This window comes from Eumetopias jubatus, unplaced genomic scaffold (genome assembly GCF_037043125.1).
Source record: "Eumetopias jubatus isolate StellerSeaLion01/CBP00866 unplaced genomic scaffold, mEumJub1_p1.0 scaffold_2, whole genome shotgun sequence".
Classification (NCBI taxonomy): domain Eukaryota; kingdom Metazoa; phylum Chordata; class Mammalia; order Carnivora; family Otariidae; genus Eumetopias; species Eumetopias jubatus.
Genome location: NW_028274808.1, coordinates 36,791,973 through 36,814,406, shown reverse-complemented (window position 1 = coordinate 36,814,406; position 22,434 = coordinate 36,791,973). Strand labels below are relative to the sequence as shown.

At 36.5% G+C, this 22,434-nt stretch overlaps 1 protein-coding gene across 1 annotated transcript in view; it reads left to right on the top strand.

Moving 5' to 3' along the window:
- Positions 1-22,434, top strand: part of ADAM18 (ADAM metallopeptidase domain 18) — a 175,822-nt gene that overhangs the window by 2,475 nt on the left and 150,913 nt on the right. Inside the window, exon 3 of the mRNA XM_088021313.1 lies at positions 22,201-22,256. Coding sequence (XP_087877439.1) covers positions 22,201-22,256 — 56 coding nt within the window. The remainder of the gene's footprint in view (positions 1-22,200; positions 22,257-22,434) is intronic.

Sequence of the window (22,434 nt, the reverse complement as noted above, 5' to 3'; positions counted from 1 at the left end):
TTATCTCTCTCGTTTTCTTCCTTTAATGTTTATCATCGCATATCTTTTTGAAATATTTGCATTAGACATATAAAAGATTCTTTTTTCACAACTTTCAGTATGTCATGATAACCACACATTCCACTAAAGCAATGGCTTAGATTTCAAGATATTACAGGAGTTATGCAGAAGATGTCCAACCTTCAAAAGTTTATCTAAGCATATTTGTGAATGCCATAGTGTTGTTAATGGTATATGGAAGAAAGTCTTCAGTTGAGGAGAGCAGTTATAGTGGGTTTACTTCCTTCTGTCAATGTCTTCTTGCCAAAGAAGGTGTGAACGACAGGTGTGAACACACCTGTAGTCAAACAAGTTGGGTTTATTAGTCATTGCAGTGAGAGAGAACACATACCACAAGGATCAATGGGGGCATCTCAGCAAGGTGTTAGAAAGGCATTATGGGAGTATGGGGTGGGGGGCAGAGCAAGATGGCAGAGGAGTAGGAGACCTGGATTTCATCTGGTCTCAGGAATTCAGCTGGATAGGGATAAACCATTCTGAATACCTACAAACTCAACAGGAGATTGAAGAAAAGAATAGGAGCAACTCTCTGAACAGAAAGAGACCACTTTCTGGAAGGTAGGACATGCAGAGAAGTGAATCTGAGGCGATATTCGGGAGGATAGATGGCAGGGGAGGAGGCCTCCATCAGCCACTTTTGGCAAGTGATAGAGCAGCGGAGCACAAAATTGGAACTTTTAGAAGTCGGCTCCACTGAGGGACGTCGCTCCAGTGGCTAAGCTGGGGGTGGAACTCTTACGGGACAGTGTGGTCTCAGGATCCTTGGGGTCACAGAAAGACCGGGGGTGTCTGAGTGTGGCAGAGCTCCCAGGTATTGGAGCTGGGAAGCCAGCTGCAGAGACAGAGCCAAGGAGCAGATTCTCAGCTCGGGTTGCCATAAACCATGATCCGCGGCACAGTTGGGCCACTGCTTTTCCAACAGGGACCCAACAAGAGGCAGATCCAGGGAGACTCCCCTTCCTCCCCTGGGAGGAGCGGTGTGGGAGCGCACCACAGGGATCTGCTGGGTTTGGAGACTCCACATGGGGTCAGGTGCCAGAGATAGAAATGCTCGGTCACAGGCCAGTGAGCATGGAGTGCAGCCAGAGACCGGGTAGACGGGAGTGACTGCTTTTCTCTGGGGGCACACTGAGGAGCAGGGCCCCAAGTTCTTGGCTCCTCTGAGGCCAAGATTGGGAAGCCACCATTTTCACCCTCATCCTCCAAACCTGGACGGAAAGCTTGCAGGGAGCAAAAGCTCCTGAGAGCAAACTGAAGCAGATTACTTAGCCCAGACCAACAAGGGTGGGGCAATTCTTCCTCCAGCAAAGACATTTGGGAACCACGGCAACAGGCCCCTCTCCCAGAAGATCTGCAAGAACAGCCAGCCAAGACCAAATTTATCGATCAATGAGAATGGCAGAACTCCAGAGCTGGGGGAATACTGCACATAGGATCCATGGCTTTTTTACCAGGATTCTTTAGTTTTTAAAAGTTTATTTTTTTAACTGTCTTTGTTTTTTGAATTTTTCTTTTCCTCTTTTCAACCAACATCTTATCAATCCTTTTTTAAAAAACATTTTTATTTTTCATTTTTAGAGTCATATTCTATCCCTTCATAGCAGTTACCCTTATTTTTGGCATATATATATAAGTTGTTCTCTCTTTAAAATTTTGAGATACAGTTTCTTCTAACCGATCAAAATATACCCTAAATCTCTAGTGTATGGCTTTGTTCTAGTCTCCTGCCTGATAACATTCTCTCCCTTTTTTTTTTATCCTCTTCTTTCTTTTTTCAAACAACTTCTTATCTTATCAATTCCTTTTATAAAAATTTTTATAACTTTCATCTTTACAGTCATAGTCCATCCCTTCATCGTATCAACCCTTATTTATGTACATATATAAGTTTTCTTTCTTTAAAATTTTCTTCTAACAGACCAAAATACACCCAAAATCTAGTGTGTGGCACTGATCTATGCACCAGCCTGATCATATTTGATCATATTCTGTATTTTTTGTTTTGTTCTGCTTTTGTTTGTTTTTATCTTTATCTTTTTCTCTTCTTCTTTCATTCTTTCCCTTTTTTTCCCCCAGTTTCTGGTCTTTTCTGATTTGTTTAGAGTATATTTTCTGGGGAAGTTGTTACCCTGTTAGCATTTTGTTCTCTCATTCATCTATTCTCCTCTGGACAAAATGAAAAGATGGAAAAAATCACCTCAACAAAAACAACAAGAGGTAGTACTGACTGCCAGGGACCTACTCAATATGGACATTAGTATGATGTCAGACCTAGAGTTCAGAATCATGATTTTTAAGATACTAGCTGGGCTTGAAAAAAGCATGGAGGTTATTAGAGAAACCCTTTCTGGAGAAATAAAAGAACTAAAATCTAACCAAGTCAAAAACAAAAAGGTTATTACTGAGGTACAATAAAAAATGGGGGCGCTAACTGCTAGGATAAATGAGGCAGAAGAGAGAATCAGTGATATAGAAGACCAATGATGGAAAATAAAGAAGCTGAGAAAAAGAGAGATAAACAACTACTGGATCACGAGGGCAGAATTTGAGAGATAAGTGATACCATAAGATGAAACAACATTAGAATAATTGGGATCCCAGAAGAAGAAGAAGGAGAGAGAGGGGCAGAAGGTATATTGGAGAAAATTATAGCAGAGAACTTCCCTAATTTGGGGAAGGAAACAGGCATCAAAATCCAGGTGGCACAGAGAATCCCTCTCAAAATCAATAAAAATAGGTCAACACCCCGACATCCAATAGTAATATGAAGCTCAGAGACAAAGAAAAATCCTGAAAGGAGTTTGGGATAAGAGATCTGTAACCTATAATGGTAGAAACATTAGCTTGGCAACAGACCTATCCACAGAGACCTGGCAGGCCAGAAAGGACTGGCATGATATATTCACAGCACTAAATGAGAAAAATATGCAGCCAAGAATACAATATCCAGCTAGGCTGTCATTGAAAATAGAAGGAGAGAGAAAAAGCTACCAAGAAAAACACAAACTAAAGGAATTTGCAAACATGAAACCAGCCCTACAAAAAATATTGAAAGGGGTCCTCTAAGCAAAGAGAGAGCCTAAAAGTAACATAGACTAGAAAGGAACACAGACAATATACAGTAACAGTCACCTTACAGGCAATACACTGGCACTAAATTCATATCTTTCAATAGTTACCCTGAATGTAAATGCCCCAATCAAAACACACAGGGTATCAGATTGGATTAAAAAACAAGACCCATTGATATGCTGTCTGTAAGAGACTCATTTTAGACCCAAAGACACCCCCAGCTTGAAAGTGAGGGGGTGGAAAACTATTTACCATGCTAATGGACACCAAAAGAAAACTGAGGTGGCAATCCTTAGGTCAGACAAATTAGATTTTAAACCAAAGACTGTAAGGAGAGATGAAGAAGGACACTATATCCTACTTAAAGGGTCTATCCAACAAGATGTAACAATTGTAAATATCTATGCCCCTAACATGGGAACAGCCAATTATATAAGCGAATTAATAACAAAAGCAAAGAAACACATTGACAACAATACAATAATAGTGGGGGACTTTAACACCCACCTCACTGAAATGGACAGATCATTGAAGCAAACGATCAACAAGGAAATAAAGACTTTAAATGACACACTGGACCAAATGGACTTCACAGACATATTCAGAACATTCCCAAAGCAACAGAATACACATCTGAGTATTAAGGAGCTAGAGAAAAAACAGCAAATAAAGCCTAAACCCAGCAGGAATAGAGAAATAATAAAGATCAGAGCAAAAATCAATGAAATATAAACCAAAAGAACAGTAGAACAGATCAACAAAACTAGGAGCTGATTCTTTGAAAAAATTAACAAGATGGATAAACCCTTGGCCAGACTTATTAAAAAGAAAAGAGAAAGGACCCAAATAACTAAAATTTGAATGAAAGAGGAGAGATCACAACCAATACTAAAGAAATACAAACAATTATAAGAACATATTATGAGCAACTATATGACAGCAAATTAGATAATCTGGAAGAAATGGATGCATTCCTAGAGATGTATCAACTACCAAAACTGAACCAGGAAGAAATAGAGAACCTGAACAGACCTATAACCACTAAGGAAATTGAAGGAGTCATCAAAAATCTCCCAACAAACAAAAGCCCAGGGCCAGATGGCTTCCCAGGGGAATTCTACCAAACATTTAAAGAAGAATGAATACCTATTCTACTGAAGCTCTTTCAAAAAAATAGAAATACAAGGAAAACTTCCAAACTCGTTCTATGCAGCCAGCATTACCCTGATCCCCAAACCAGGCAAAGGCCCCATCAAAAAGGAGAATTACAGACCAATATCCCTGATGAACATGGATGCCAAAATATTCACCAAAATCCTAGCCAATAGGATACAACAGTATTTTAAAAGGATTATCCATCACAGTCAGGTGGGATTTATTCCTGGGATGCAAAAGTGGTTCAACATTTGCAAATCAATCAACGTGATAGAGCACATTAATAAAAGAAAAGACAAGAACCATATGATCCTCTCAGTGCAAAAAAAGCCTCTGACAAAATACAGCATCCTTTTCTGATTAAAACTCTTCAGAGTGTAGGGAGAGAGGGAACATTCCTCAATTTCATAAAAACCATCTATGAAAAGCCCACAGTGAATATCATTCTCAATGGGGAAAAGCTGAGAATTTTCCCCTTAAGATCGGGAAAATGACAAGGATGCCCACTCTCACCACTATTGCTCAACATAGTACTAGAAATCTTAGAATCAGCGACCAGACAACAAAAGGAGATAAAAGGTATTCAAATTGGCAAAGAAGAAGTCAAACTCTCTCTCTTTGCAGATGACATGATACTTAATTTGGAAAACCCAAAAGACTCCACCCCCAAATTGCTAGAACTCATACAATAATTCAGTAATGTGGTAGGATACCAAATCAATGCACAGAAACTAACAGTGTAACTGTAGGAAGGGAAATTAGGGAATCAATTCCATTTACAGTAGCAACAAAAACCATAAGATACTTTGGAATAAACCAAACCAAAGTGGTAAAGGATCTATACTCTAGAAACTACAGAACACTTATGAAAGAAATTGAAGAAGACACAAAAAGATGGAAAAATATTCCATGCTCATGGATTGAAAGAATAAACATTGTTAAAATGTCTATGCTGTCCAGAGTAATCTACACTTTCAAGGCATCCCTATTAAAATACCACTGGTAGTTTTCCAAGAGCTGGAACAAACAATCCTAAAATTTGTATGGAACCAGAAAAGACCCGAATTGCCAAGGAAATATTGAAAAAGAAATATAAAGCTGGGCACATCACATTGCCTGATTTCATGCTATATTAACAAAGCTGTGATCACTAAGACAGTATGGTACTAGCACAAAAACAGACACATACATCAATGGAACAGAATAGAGTCTCCAGAAATGGACTCTCAGCTCTATGGTTAACTAATTTTCGACAAATCAGAAAAGAGCATCGAATGGAAGAAAGACCATCTCTTCAAAAAATTGTGCTGGGAAAATTGGACAGTTATATACTTGACCATTCTCTTACACCATACACAAAGATAAACTCTGAATGGATGAAAGACCTCAATGTGAGACAGGAATCCATCAAAATCCTAGAGGAAAACATAGGCAGTAACCTTTTCGACATCGGCCACAACAACTTCTTCCATGACATGTCTCCAAAGACAAGGGAAACAAAAGCAAAAATGATCTTTTGGGACTTCATGAAGATAAAATGCTTCTGCACAGCAAAGGAAACAGTCAACAAAACCAAGAGGCAACCCACGGAATGGGAGAAGATATTTGCAAATAACATTACAGATAAAGGGCTAGTATCCAAGATATAAAGAACTTCTCAAACTCAACATCCAAAAAACAAACAATCTAGTCAAAAAATGGGCAGAAGACATGAACAGACACTTCTCCAAGGAAAACATACAAATGGCTAACAGAAACGTGAAAAAAATGTTCAACATCATTAGGCGGCAGGGAAATTCAAATCGAAACCCATTAAGATACCACCTTACACCAGTTGGAATGGCAAAATTTAACAAGGCAGGAAACAACAAATGTTGGTGAGGATGTGGAGAAAAGGGAACCCTCTTACACTGTTGGTGGGAATGCAAGTTGGTACAGCCACTCTGGAAAACAGTATGGAGGCTCCTCAGAAGGTTAAAAATAGAGCTACCCTATGACCCAGCAATGGCACTACTGGGTATTTACCCCAAAGATACAGATGTAGTGAAAAGAAGGGGCACATGCACCCCGATGTTTACAGCAGCATTGTGCACAATAGCCAAACTATGGAAGGAGCCTAGATGTCCATCAGCAGATGAATGGATATAGAAGATGTGGTTCATATATACAATGGAATATTACTCAGCCATCAGAAAGAATGAATACCCAACATTTGCATGGACATGGATGGAACTGTAGGGGATTATGCTAAGTGAAATAAGTCAAGCATAGAAAGACAATTATCATATGGTTTCACTCATATGTGGAACATAAAGAATAGCACAGAGGACATTAGGAGAAGGAAGGGAAAACTAAAAGGTTGGGGGGGAATCAGATGGGTAGACAAACCATGAGAGACTATGGACTCCAGGACACATCTGAGGGTTTCACCTTGATTTACATTTTTTTTCTTTCCAATTTGATTTTCAGACATGACAATGCTAAAATGTTTGCTGTGGTCAATTTTAATAGATAAGGCCCAAATTCTAGGTATCCATTTCTCTCTTGTGTAAAAAATAAAGTCATGCTATAGAGGAAAATAAAACTAAAGTATTTAGTAAAAAAAAAATCCTTTCGTTCATTTTTGAAAATGATACCTATGTTAATCCCCTATGAATCCCCCAGAATAAATCCCCATTTATTCTGATTGTGTCTGAATAGTCAAAGAAAGTGTGATTTCTCAGTTTAAATTTATTTTTCCTGGCAGTTTTTATTCTGTAAGACTTGTACCTTTACGAAGAGGATGTTGTTTCTCATGCGGAAGGGAAGAGGCTAGTGGACAGAGAAGGTGAAGGGTGTTATTTCCTTGAATGTGAAGTGGTGTGTAATTTATACTTAAGGACATCTCCTAGAACAGCTAGTTTAGCAGCTTGGTTTTGTTAATTATGGAGATAATGATGTGTTTTCATCTGGTCCATACTATGAAGTCCTATGTATTCCTTTGGGATATGGGGGAATTGGCTTTGGCTTAGGTGAGGTACACAAGTGGCATGTGTCATTTCTCTCCTAAGAGGGTAGAGATGACAGGCTTCTTTCAGATAATCACTGTTGTGGGCTGGGGCACAGGAGCCTTTGGCGTTCCCCTCAATTTAGTTGGTGGGTGGCAAATTTGGTGGAAAAGCGAGAGGGAACTAGTTTTTTAAAGCTATGATGTAGTCCCTATGTGATTAAGCCTTTGTTGGCCTTTTTAAGTACAGAAGAAACTTGAGTTAGGAACCTGGTATCCAGGAGTCTTTGATTTTATGAAGTCTGGAAACATGATGACCAGTTGTCAGTATTTTGGTCATATTACATGAGTGTCCCCTCAGTCCTCTTGGCAGAGGAGTTTGAACATGACCCCAAAGAAACCTTCCTCTGAGGAGGTAGTGGTCAAGGCTATAACATCCATACCATTTAAAAAAGCATTTGGTAGCAAAAGAGAGCACCCTATTGGGAGTATTTCTTAAACAATGAGATGTTAACTTATTAAAAGTTTTGTTTTTTTGTTTCTGTTTTGTTTACAGTGTCCGTGATTCTGCTACATTGTGTAAATAGTACCCTGTAAAGAATGTGTCTCACAGATAAACTACTGCTAGAATCCCTAGTGCTGGTGTATTGTCCTTTTCTTGTCCAAATCAGCAAGGTGTTCCTAGACTTGGGCAATAGGGAGTCTCTCAACATCGAACATTGTTAAAACATGCTTCCTGCCATTTGTTTATCTTCTTTGGGGTTCCTTAGTAGCAAATCCCAAGCCACTCACCTTTTCCAGTAGTATTAATGTTCTAAGAGGGGCTATACATTATATTAAAATCAGATTGGTTCTCCATGGGAAAGGTGGTTTTTTTTTAGGGTTTTTTTTATTATTATGTTATGTTAATCACCATACATTTCATCATTAGTTTTTGATGTAGCGTTCCATGATTCATTGTTTGCATATAACACCCAGTGCTCCATGCAGAATGTGCCCTCCTTAATACCTGCCACCAGGCTAACCCATCCCCCTCCCTCCTCCCCTCTAGAACCCTCAGTTTGTTTTTCAGAGTCCATAGTCTCTCATGGTTCATCTCCCCCTCTGATTTCCCCCGATTCATTCTTCCCTTCCTGCTATCTTCTCCTTCTTCTTCCTCCTCCTCCTCTTCTTCTTCTTCTTCTTCTTCTTCTTCTTCTTCTTCTTCTTCTTCTTCTTCCTCTTCTTCTTCTTCTTCTTTCTTCTTCTTCTTCTTCTTCTTCTTCTTCTTCTTCTTCTTCTTCTTCTTCTTCTTCTTCTCTTCTTCTTTTAACATATAATGAATTTTTTGTTTCAGAAGTACTGGTCTGTGATACAACAGTCTTACACAATTCACAGCACTCACATAGCGCATACCCTCCCCAATGTCTATCACCCATCCACCCCATCCCTCCCACCCCACCCCCACTCCAGCAACCCTCAGTTTGTTTCCTGAGATTAAGAATTCCTCATATCAGTGAGGTCATATGATACATGTCTTTCTCTGAGTGACTTATTTCGCTCAGCATAATACCCTTCAGTTCCATCAATGTCATTCTTTATCCATTCTTCTGTCGATGGACATCTTGGCTCTTTTCATAATTTGGCTATTGTAGACATTGTTGCTATAAACATCGGGGTGCATGTACCCTTTCAGATCCCTACATTTCTATCTTTGGGGTAAATACCCAGTAGTGCAATTGCTAGGTCATATGGTACCTCTATTTTCAACTTTTTGAGGAACCTCCACACTGTTTTCCAGAGTGGCTGCACCAGCTTGCATTCCCACCAACAGTGTAGGAGGCTTCCCGTTTCTCCGCATCCCCACCACCATCTGTCGTTTCCTGACTTGTTAATTTTAGCCATTCTGACTGGTGGGAGGTGATATCTCATTGAGGTTTTGATTTGGCTTTCCCTGATGCCGAGTGATGCTGAGCACTTTTTCAAGTGTCTGTTGGCCATTTGGATGTCTTCTTTGGAAAAATGTCTGTTCATGTCTTCTGCCCATTTCTTGATTGGATCATTTGTTCTTTAGGTGGTGTTTAAGAAGTTCTTTATAGATTTTGGATACTAGCCCTTTATCTGATATGTCATTTGCAAATATCTTCTCCCATTCTGTCGGTTGTCTTTTGGTTTTGTTGACTGTTTTCTTTTGCTGTGCAAAAGCTTCTTATCTTGATGAAGTCCCAATAGTTCATTTTTGCCCTTGCTTCCCTTGCCTTTGGCGATGTTTCTAGGAAGAAGTTGCTGCGGCTGAGGTCAAAGAGGTTGTTGCCTGTGTTCTCCTGTAGGATTTTGATGGACTCCTGTCTCACATTGAGGTCTTTCAACCATTTTGAGTCTATTTTTGCATGTGGTGTAAGGAAATGGTCCAGTTTCATTCTTCTGCATGTAGCTGTCCAATTTTCCCAACACCATTTGTTGAAGAGACTGTCTTTTTTCCATTGGACATTCTTTCCTGCTTTGTGGAAGATTAGTTGACCATAGAGTTGAGGGTCCATTTCTGGGCTCTCTATTCTGTTCCATTAATCTGTGTGTCTGTTTTTGTGCCAGTACCAGAAGGCTGGTTTTTAAATGAGACTTAGTAAGCCTCTTTTTAGCTGGTGTTTCATTACCACCAAGGATTTATAATGCAATAACTCCGAGACAGAGCTGGTAAGAATTCAAGCTTCCCTAATATTTAGAGTCATAAAATTCTGGATATTGTACAAGCTCTTAATTACTCTGAACCCACCTTTGTCTTAATAAAAGTTGGATTGTACCCACTTAAAAAAAAAGCAACCTGCCATATTTTGTACTGCCCATGGATTTGGCCAAGAGGCAGGTAACTGGTAGTGGCCTCTAGTAAATGAAAAGACCCTCTTGCCAATAGCAAAAAACTAAATCTCTTAGTTCTATAGCTGCAAGGAAATGAATTTTACCAACAAACAATGAATTGGAAGTAGAAATAGATTCTTCAGATGAGAATACAGACCAGCTGACATGTTGAAAACCCAACTATGTCATGCATAGACTCCTGACCCCTAGAAACGACAAGATCATAAATGGTGTATTTTAAAATGCAGTTTGTGATAATTTGTTATGCAGCAGTAGAAAACTAATACACCCAGCCTCATGAAATTCTACTCTATGTATATGTGATTTAGTATTCATTAATGGAATCAGGGGGAATTCTCCTTCCTCAGTACAGTCTAGAAAGTTCATTGAGACAGGAAGCCAGGACAACTGTAGTGCCCACCTCAGTTTTATACCTTCTCTCAGTGATCATAATCTTGTACTACCTTTTGTCTAGAGTATCAAAGCATTTGTTTTATTCATCATGTCTAGTTTTCTGGTTGTTTGCAGCTGAAGAGCACATTCAGTCCTAGTCTTTCTAATATGTCAGGGATGGAATTGATGTCATTGATTATCACTGCTTCCTGCATGCTGTCCTTCCTTTTCAGTTCACTTTTCTTCTTGCTGAAGTTCATCCTTCCATGATTCATTCATAGCATTTCCATAAGTGGTAAACTCAACTGCATTACTACTTGAAGGAAAGTACTTTAGTTTGGCTGACCATTTACCATTTTAGAATTCTTTTCTGTCACTTTGTGTGTGTTGACAGAAGGTTTCTCATGACTAACATGGGAAATCTGGCTCCCATTCTCCATCATCCATTTATTACTGTTTTTTAAATTCCAATAGAGTTGTACAATTGTTTCAGAATTTGTAACCTATACCTTGATGGGGAATACTACCAACTAGAATAGTGCTATGTAGACTTTGTCCTTAGTCTTACAGTTCTCCCCTTATTTCCGAAGTCATTTATGTCAGAACATTTTGTCTCTTACCTTTTTCAGTGATGTTTTATCATACACTTATAATAAAGTTAAATTCTTTTGTCATAGTCTGCCTTTCACTATGGAATCTCCTGCCTTTATAAATTATTTTTAAATTTGCATACATTAAAGTTCACTGTTCTGTATATGTCTATGGGTTTTGAGAGATATTTAGTTTCATGTATCCAATAGTACAAAGTTATAAAAAATAGTTTAATTTCCCTTAAATATCTATCCCCTTTGCTTCAGTTTTATTACCCTTTCCAAAACCAGCCCCTGGCAACTGATCTGTTGTTTAGTCTCTAGAATGATGTCTTTTCTAGAATGTCATATAGTTGGAATCATACAGAATATCACCTTTTCAGTCTGTCTTCTTTCATTTAGCAATATACATTTAAAATTTATCCATATTGGTTTCATGTTTTGGTAATTCATGCTTTTTATTATTAATATTGTTGAATTGTATAGATTATAGCTTGTCTATCTGTTTCCCTATGGAAGGACATTTTGGTTACTTTTAGGTTGTGGCAATTATGAATAAAGCTGTTAATAACATTCATAAGCAGGTTTTAGTAGACATAAGTTTTCAAATCAGTTGAATGAATACCCAGGATAATAATTGCTGAATTGTATGCTAAGATTATGTTTAATTTTATAAGAAACTTCCAAATTATCTCTCTCGCTATATGTTTTGTATTTCCACCAGCAATGAATAGGAGTTCCTATTGTTTCTCATCCTCACCAGTATTTGGCATTGCAAGGTTCACATCCTCACCAGTATTTGGCTTTTAACCTTTCCAATTTTTGTGTAGTAGTATTTCCTTGAGGTTTTAATTTGCATTTCCCTAATAATGAATAATGTTGAATATATTCTCATATTCTTATTTTCCATCTATTCATCTTCTTTGGTAAGATGTCTGTTCAGATCTTTCACACATTTTTGAACTGGATTATTGGTTTCCTTATTATTGCATTTTACATGTTCTTTGTATATTCTGCACACATTTATTTTAATCAAATAAGTGATTTACATTTTTTCCAGTCTGTAGCTTGTTTTTTTTTAATCGTCTTAACATTGTTTTAACAATGCTAACAAGATATTTTATATTAGATAAAATCCAACTTATTGTTATTCTTCTTTTATGGATCATGATTTTTCTGTGATATCTAAAAATTTACCAACACTAAGTTCATCTAGGTTTCCTCCTATGATTTATTAGAGAAGTATTATAGTAAGTCTATAATACCTTTTTTTTTTAGTTAATATTCGTGTAAGGTGTGAGGTCTGGATTGAGTTTCATCAATTTGATATGGGCATCCAATTTTCCCAGCACCACTAGTTGAAATGACTATCATTTCTCCACTGAAATACCTTTACACTTAAAAAAAAATCAGTTGATTATATTTTTTGTGGGTCTATTTCTAAGCACGCTTTCACTCTCTCTCTCTCGCTGATACCATGCTGTCTTGTTTATGGTAGATTTGTTGAAAATCTTGAAAGTGGGCAATATGATGACTTCAACTTTGTTCTTCCTTAGAATTCTGATGATTGACTATACAAGGCCCTTTACTTTTTGTTAGGTTTGTGTGTGTGTGTGTGTGTGTGTGTGTGTGTGTGTGTGTGTGTGTGAGAGAGACCCATAGTGAGTAAATGAAATAAGCATACTTAAATCTCCATTTCTCAGCAATTTTGAAGTAATATTTCTTAACTCTTGCTTCTTTGTTGTATTATTTTTGCCTATATATATTCTCATTAGCTAATGTTTGAAGTTTTGGAAAGAGCATCTCTCTTATTCTTGCAAATCTTCCACTTTATATAATTACTTTGTATTTGATCTCAGAAATTTTCTTAGCTTTGATGTTCAACCTCACAAATTCATGCTTCAGATATACCCAATGTCCTACTCATAAAAATTTACTTAAAAATCAACAATTATATTTTCATTTATATGATCTATAATTGGATCATTTCTATAATTGTCTTTTCTTCCTTCAATAAGAACTGCCTGCTCTTCTTCACATGTTAACACTATAGTATAGTCATAAAGCATATGGTCTCTTTGTCAAGCTCTGATATTCATTAAATGTGTTACCTTGGGAGGGTTAATCTCTTTTCCTCAAATTGAAAATTATGGTTGTTAGAGTAAAATTTTTTTTTTAAATATGTGAAGTGTTTAGGACAGTGCTAGGCATAAGATAAATGCCGATTAAGTGTTAGAAACTTTTAGAATAGTATTCCAATTACATCTAATCTCTAATTCTGAGGTGTAATACATACTATTACTTCTCTAAGGATCTTAAATGTACTTATTTTTCTCAGGTCATGTCTTACATACTTTACACTTTTCTTGGGAATAATTTATTTCATTTATTGAATTTGATATCTTTCCTTCTTAATGTAGACATTCCTCAGAAGTTAAATTGTTTTTTATTGTGTACTTGCCATTGCAGTTGAGATTCTGTCAGACTTGGTTTTGAATTTGGTCTGAGATAATGCATTGGTTCTGCTATAGTACATTACAACAATTTTAGAGGAATGTCAGGGATAAGATTTACCTAAGTTCTGGTCTTTTGAATCTGTGTGCTTCTCGTATTTCCTAGGTGTTTCCAGTCATAAGCATCACTGGCCTCTCCCAAACTCACAGATTCTGTTCCAGCTTAAAACCAGAGGTCTTTCTTGAAATTGGTTTGTTTTGGAAAGAAATTGTGCATTTGTTAGACTAGATGTTTGTCTGCCTTTGTGGAGATAATCCACTGACTCTGTAAACATACACCAAGTCTTCTCCTATTCCTGAATGCCACCACATTAGAATGATGAACACTGTTAAAACTCAGTTCTTGTTGTATTAGAGCTCCTATTCTTGGAGCTGCAACATTCCTCAGTAACATGTTTCATGGATCTTTCTTCCTCAGTTTTATATGTTAAGAATTGCTAAGTGGCTCTAGGTGTATATAGTAACGTGTGTGTATGTATGTTTTATATATGTACGTATATAATGTAAATTTGCTACATCATTATAATTGGTGTGGGATATAAGCCTGCAGCCATGTCTTTCATCTTGACTAGTAAAGTTTATATTTTTCTAAATAGAAACAATAAATATAATATTAATAATGTTAAATTATTTTTTTTCAAAATGTGGTCTATATTTTGCCAACACTACACATTAAATTCATCACGGTAATCCTAAATCTACTAGAATAATAAATTCTTACTATTTAGAATAATAAATTCTGAAGGACACTAATTTTTAAAATGGACTGTGTCTTTTTTTAATTGAGGTAAAATTAGCATATAACATATACATTTCAGGTATACACTATTATAATTTAACATCTGTATGCACTATAAAGTGATCATCACTTAAAGTCTAGTTATCATCCATCACCATACAAATTATCCCCTTTACCTATTTTGCCCACTCCTGACCCTCTTTACCTCTGGTAACCACCAATCTGTTCTCTGTATCTATGAGTTTATTTTTGTTTTGTTTTCTTCTGTTCATTTGCTTTGTTCTTTTTAGGTACCACATATAAGTGAAATCATACACTATTTGTCTTCTCCGTCTGACTTATTCCATTTAGCATAAAACCTTCAATGTTCATTCACACTGTCATAAATGGCAAGGTTTCATTCTTTTTGTGGCTGAGTAATATTTCATTGTCTGTGTGCATATATATATATATATATATATATGCACATATATATATAACATCATCTTTATCCATGTATTGATCAACACTTATGTTGTTTCCATTTCTTGGCTATTGTAAATAATGCTGCAGTGAATGTAGAGATGCATATATCTTTTTTTATATATTTTTGAATAAACATTTCTTTGAATAAGCATTATCTTTGGATAAATAACCAACAATGGAAGAGCAGGATCGTATATTCTATCCTTATTTTTTTGAGGACTTTCCATACTATTCCATACTATTTTCCATAGCGGCTGCATCAATTTACATTTCCACCAACAGTGTACAAGTGTTCCCTGTTTTCCACATCCTCATCAACACTTGCTATTTCTGGTCTTTTTTTTTATAATGATCAACCTAATTGGTGTGAGATAATATTGCATTGTGGTTTTGATTTGCATTTCCCTGATAATTAGTAATGTTGAACATCTTTACATATACCTGTTGGCCATCTGTATGCCTTTCTTGGAAAATAGTCTGTTTAGATCCTCTGCCCATTTTAAAAAATCAGATTTTGTTGTTGCTGCTGATTGTATAAGCTCTTTATATATTTTGTATATTAACCCCTTATCATATGTATGATTTGCAAATATCTTCACCCATTCAGTAGGCTGACTTTCCATTTTAATAATGGTTTTCTTTGCTGTGCTTTTTAGTATCATATAATCCCATTTGTTTATGTTTGCTTTTGTTTCCCTTACCTTTGGAGTCTGATCCACAAAAGCATTGCTAAGACCAATGTCAAAGAGCTTACTGTCTATGTTTTCCTCAAGGAATTTTATGGTTTCAGGTCTTTCATTCATGTCTTTAATCCACTTTGAGTTAATTTTTCTGTATGGGGTAAGTTAGTGGTCTAGTTTAATTCTTTTGCATGTGGCTAACCAGTTTTCCCAACATTATTTATTGAAGGGAAAGTCCTTTCTCCATTATGTTCTTGGATCTTTTGCCATAAATTAATTGTCCATATGTATGTGGGTTTTTTTCTGGGATCTGAGTTCTCTTCCACTGATCTGTGTCTGTTTTGGTGCCAGTGCCATATTGTTTTGATTGCTATAGCTTTAAAATATAGTTTGGAATCAAGGATAGTAATGCCTTTAGCTTTGTTCTTCTTTCTCAAGATTGATTTGGCTATTAGGGATCCTTTGTGGTTTCATACAAATTTTATTTATTTATTTGTTGTGGTGGGAGAGAGAAAGAGAGAGCACAAGCAGAGGGAGTGGCAAGCCGAGGGAGAAGCAGACTCCCCAATGAGCAAGGAGCCCGACGCAGGACTCAATGCCAGGAGCCTGGGATCATGACCTGAGCTGAAGGCATAGGCTTAACCACCCGAGACACTCAGGCATCCCTCAATTTCTTTTATCAATATATTATAGCTCTCTGTACAGATATTTTACCTCCTTGGTAAAATTTGTTTCTAGATATTTTATTCTTTTTGATGCAATTGTAAATGTTATTGTTTTTTTAATTCCTCTGATAATTTATTATTAGTCCATAGAAATGTAACAGATTTTGCTAAATAACTTTATATTCTGCAACTTCACTTAATTTATTCATTCTAAGAGTTTTTTGGTGGAGTCTTTGTATATATGATATGCCATCCACAAAGGGTGATAGTTTTATTTCTTCTTTCCCACTTTAGAGGCCTTTTCTTTTTGTTGAGTTATTGCTGTGGCTAGGACTTCCAATACTATGTAGAATAAAAGTGGTGAGAGTGGGCATCCTTGTCTTGTTCTTGAACTTCAAGGAAAAGCTTTCAGGTTTTACCCATTGAGGTGTTAGCTGTGGGTTAGGCATATATGGCCTTTCTTATGGTGAGGTACATTTCTTCTATAAACACTTTTCTGAAAGTTTTTATTATAATTGGAGTTGAATTTTATTGAATACTTTTTCTGCATCTATGAAGATGATCATATGATTTTTATCCTTCATTTCATTGAAGTATATATATTGTGTATCACCTTTATTGATTGCAAATGTTGAACCATTCTCATATCCCTGGAATAAATCCCACTTGATTGTGGTGTATGATCATTTCAATGTATTGTTGAATTTGGTTTGCTAATAATTTTTGAGGATTTTTGCATCTATACTAACCAAAGATATTGGCCTATAACTTTATTTTTTCATGGTGTCCTTGTTTGGTTTTGGTATTATGGTAATGCTGGCCTCATAAAATGTATTTGGAAGTGTTTCCTCCTCTTAATTTAAGAATACACATTGTCTTTTTTTTTCTTTTGAATGCATTCACAGACATATGATCCTGGACTTTTGTTTGTTGGGAGGTTTTTGATTGTGGATTCAATTTCCTTACTAGTAATAAAACTTTCTGTTTCTTCATGATTCAGTTTTAGAAAATTGTATGTTTCCAAGAACTTATACATTTCTTCTAGGTTGTCCAATTTGTTGGTGTGTAATTGTTCATAATAGTCTCTTATGATCTTTTAGATTTCTGTGCTGTCAGTTTTAACTTCTCTTTCATTTCTGATTTTATCAGTGTCTTCTCTTTTGTTTTGTTTGTTTGGTTTGGTTTGGTTTTGGTTTTGATTTTCTATTGTTGTTGTTAGTCTAGCTAAAAGTTTGTAATTTTGTTTTATCTTTTCAAAGAACCAACTCATAGTTTCATTGATTTTTTTCTAATTTTTGTCTCTTTTCATTTATTTATCCTCTGATCTTTATAATTTTCTTTATTCTATTGACCTAGGGCCTTGTTTGGTTGTTTTCTAGCTCCTTTAGGTACAGAGCTAGATTTATACAGTAGGATTGTATTGCTATGATCTCTTTTAGAACCACTTTTGCTGGATCCCAAGGATTTTGATAAGTTGTATTTCTGTATTCATTTGTCTCTAGATATTTTTTCTTTAATTTCTTTGAGTGCTCACTAGCATGTTGCTTAATCTCTACCTATTTGTGTTTTTTCTAGTTTTCTTCTTGAAATTGATTTCTACTTTTATACCATTGTGTTTGGAAAAGACACTTGATATGATTTCAGTATTGTGTCTAACATGTGATCTGTCCTGGATAATGTTTTATGTGCATCTGAGAAATATGCATATTCTTTTGTTTTTGGATGGAATACTCTGTAAAACTGTTAAGTCCATCTGGTTTAATGTTTTTTAAGTCTGATATTTCCTTATTGATTTTCTATCTGGTTGATCTATCCATTGAGATAAGTTGGGGTTAAATCTCCTACCTTTTTATATAGTTTTTTTCTTTTTCTTTTTTCTTTTTTTTTTTTTTAGAGAGAGAGAGACAGACAGAGTGCACAGGAGTGGGGAGAGGGGGAGAGAGAGAGAGAGAGAATCTCAGGCAGGCTCAAGGAGGTGTGGAGCCGACACAGAGCTCAATCTCAAGACCCTGAGATCATGACCTGAGCTGAAATCGAGTCCAATGCTCAACTGACTGAGCCACCCACACACCCCTATTTAACTTTTAATTTCTCTGTTTAGATACATTGATATTTGCTTTATGTATCTTGGTGCTCCTATGTTGGGTTCCTATGCATTTATAAATGTTATATCTTATTATTAAATTGACCTCTTTATCATTATGTAATATCTTCATCTATTATTACAGTCTTTGTTTTAAAGTCTATTTTGTTGGTTATGAATATAGCTATGCCAGCTTTTTGTTTGTTTCCATTCATGGAATATCTTTTTCCATCCCTTCAATTTCAGCTTGTGAGTGTCCTTTCTTCTGAAATTAATGTGGGTAGAACACAGATAGGTCTTGTTTTTTTAATCCATTCAGCCATCTTATAACTTTTGATTGTAGGGTTCATTTACATTTAAAGTAATTAAAGTAATTACTGATAGGCATGTAGTTATTGCCATTTTGCTAATTGTTTTCTGGTTGTTTTTGTAGTTCTTCTCTGTTCCTTTCTTCTCTTTCTCTTCCCCTGTGGTTTGATGTCTTTTGTTAGTGCTGTTTAGATTTCTTTCTCATTTTTCTTTTGTGTATTTACTTTTTGTATGTATTTGTGATTATTGTGAGGTTTACATATAACTTCCTATTTTATATTTTGAGTTGACAGCAACTTAAATTCGAACATTCCAAAACTGTACATTTTTCTCCTCCTCTCATGTTTTATATTCTTATGTCACATGTTGCATCTTTTATTTTATGTACCCTCTAACTAATTCTTTAGTTTTAGCTAATTTTATTGTTTTTGTCTTTTAACCATCATACTGGCTTTATAAATGATTGACCCACTACCTTTACTATGTGTTTACCTTTTCCAGTGAGCCTTTTTAATTTTGTTTTCTTATTATTAATTGGTGCCATTTCTTTTCAGTTTAGAGAAGTCCTTTTAACATTTCTTTTAAGGCCAGTTTAGTGGTGATGAACTCCTTTAGGTTTTGCCTAACTGGAAAACTTAATCTCTTTTTCAATTCGGAATAATAGCCTTGCCAGAGAATTATTGGGTGGACGTTTTTCCATTCAGCACTTTGAATATGTCATGTTAATCTCTTCTGGCTTGCATAGTTTCTGCTGAAAGATTTATGAGATCTCCTTGCATGTAGTAAGTTGTGTTCTTTTGCTGCTTTTAATAATCTTTAACTTTGACTAGTTTAATTGTAATATATCTTGGTGTAGATCTGTTTGAGTTTATTTTATTTGGGACTATCTAGGTTTCCTGGACCTGTATATCTGTTTCCTTCCTCATTTTAGGGGAATATTCAGTCACTAATTCTTCAAATAAGTTTTCTGGCCCTTTTTTTTTGAAGATTTTATTTATTTATTTGACAGAGAGAGACACAGCGAGAGAGGGAATAGAAGCAGTGGGAGTGGGAGTGGGAGAGGGAGAGGGAGAAGCAAGCTTCCTGCGGAGCAGGGAGCCCGATGCGGGGCTCCATCCCAGGACCTGGAATCATGACCTGAGCTGAAGGCAGATGCTTAACGACTGAGCCACCCAGGCGCCCCTCACCCTTTCTCTGTCTCTCTGCTCCTTCTGGGATCATTGTAATCTATTATTCTACTTGATGTTATACCAATGGTTTCTTAGTTATCTTCATGTAAAATTATTTTCTCCCCTGATCTCTCTGGGTGAGTCTTGTTGCTTTGTTTTCCAGCTCAATGATCCAATCTTTGGCTTCATTCAGTGTGCTATTGAACCCCTCTAGTATATTTTTCATTTCAGTTATGGTATTCTTTAGCTCTTTAACTTTTGTTTGGAACCTTCTTATATTTACTGTCTCCTTGTTGAAGACCTCACAGTGTTCATCACTATTCTTCCAAGTTTGTTGAACATCTATTTGACTATTTTAACTCTTTATCAGGTTGATTGTTCATCTGCATTTCATTAATGGCTTTCTGATGTTTTGTCTTTCATTTGGAACATATTTTCCTGTCTCTTCACTTTCCTGATTTTCTGTATTTGTTTTTATGTATTAGGAAAATCAACTACCTCTTCCAATCTTGAAGGATCGGCCTTTTGTAGTTGTCACAAGAAGCCTAAAAGCACAGTCTCCTCTGACTACCAAAGTTACATGCTCAAGGGGTATCACTGTAGAAGTTGTGCACACCCATCTGCAGCACAGGGGTTGGCAGAGCTGGCACCCATGCCAGCCAGGTGCATCACACAGCTACACTGAGGCCCAGGGGTGAGTGGGGCTGGTATCTGGCCTGGCTGTAAAGTATGGCTGTGCTGCCATAGTGTGGACAGGGCTCTTAGTTGGGTGTGCCCAAAGGCTCTAGCAGATTAGAGAGATAGCTCCAAAATGGTGCCCACCCGCCCTGACATTAGCAAAGTAGGATGATGTTGCACATATGGCACCCACTAGTTTCTCTGTCCCCAGAGACAGTTCCAGTAGTTTACCATTTCTCTGTCAGGTGCTTTAAGTTTAGTAAATGGGTCTCCTTCACATATGGTCTAGGTGATTTTCAGATTAGTGTTTTTCTCTGGGTCCCACGGTCAGTGATTCTGCATGTGATCCCTTTAAGAGTGGGTTCTCCATGCTCTACAGTTCTGTGGTTTTCCTGGTTGTAATCTCTATTGGTTTTCAAAGGCTGGTATTTTGGGGGCTCAACTCTTTTATGTAGGGTCTAACATTTTTTTATTAACATATAATGTATTATTTTTTTCAAGGGTACAGATCTGTGATTCAACAGTCTTGCACAATTCACAGTGCTCACCATAGCACATACGCTCCCCAATGTCTATCACCTAGCCACCCCATCCCTCCCACCCCGCCCCCACTCCAGCAACCCTGTTTGTTTCCTGAGATTAAGAGTCTCTTATGGTTTTTCTCCCTCTCTGGTTTCATCTTGTTTCATTTTTCCCTCCATTCCCCATGATCCTCTGTCTTGTTTCTCAAATTCCTCATATCAGTAAGATAATCTGATACTTGTCTTTCTCTGATTGACTTATTTCGCTTAGCATAATACCCTCTAGTTCCATCCATGTCGTTGCAAATGGCAAGATTTCATTTTGTTGATGACTACATAATATTCCATTGTAATATTCCATATATATATATATATATATATATATATATATATATATATATATATATATATACCACTTCTTCTTTATCCATTTATCTGCTGATGGACATCAGGGCTCTTTCCATAGTTTGGTTATTGTGGACATTGCTGCTATAAACATTGAGGTGCATGTGCCCCTTTGGGTCACTACATTTGTATCTTTGGGGTAAATACCCAGTAGTGAATTGCTGGGTCATAGGTAGCTCTATTTTCAACTTTTTGAGGAACCTCCATACTGTTTTCCAGAGTGGCTGCACCAGCTTGCATTCCCACCTACAGTATAGGAGGGTTCCCCTTTCTCGGCATCCTCGCCAACATCTATCATTTCCTGACTTGTTAATTTTAGCCATTCTGACTGGTGTGAGGTGGTATCCAATTGAGGTTTTGATTTGGATTTCCCTGATGCTGACTGATGTTGAGCACTTTTTCATGTGTCTGTTGGCCATTTGGAAATTTTCTTTGCAGAAATGTCTGTTCATGTCTTCTGCTGTAGGGTCTAACATTTGAGGTCTATTGCATAGCACAAACCTCTGATTCCTTTGGAAAATCTTTGTATTTTTGTCTTCCCTCCCAATTATGTATCACCCTGCTGGAGTGTTTTTTGTTTGTTTTGTTTTGTTTTTGGTAAGATAGTATCTCTGCCTCTCCTATCCATCTCAATGCTGTCCTTTTTGTCTTTTTCTGTGAGTCTCTGTTCACCCAGTTTTCAGTTTTTTTTCAGAGTAAATTGCTCCATCTGTAGTTGTATATTGTTTGTATCCATGGGAGGGAGTTCAGGATTTTCTTATGTTATTATCTTAAACCCAACCCCCCCAAGTGAGTCTTTTTGTTTACATGAGAGAAAAGTACTGCCTCAGTTTATATATTTCTGATTTACTGAGTCATCTTTATTTATTTGCTTTATTTTAGGTGATTTATATCATTACAATTGATGAGAAGCCATACACTCTGCATCTCAGAAAACAGTAAGATATAATTTTCCATTAAAGCTTAGATTTTACTTTTTAAATATTTTGGTATAAAATTTAAATTAAAGAATGCAATATAATGTAGACTGTTCAATCAACTTGTTTTTCAATTAGGATTAATTAAGTCTTGAATAATGGAAGAGTAGAATGTTGAATAATAGAATGCTGCATTTTA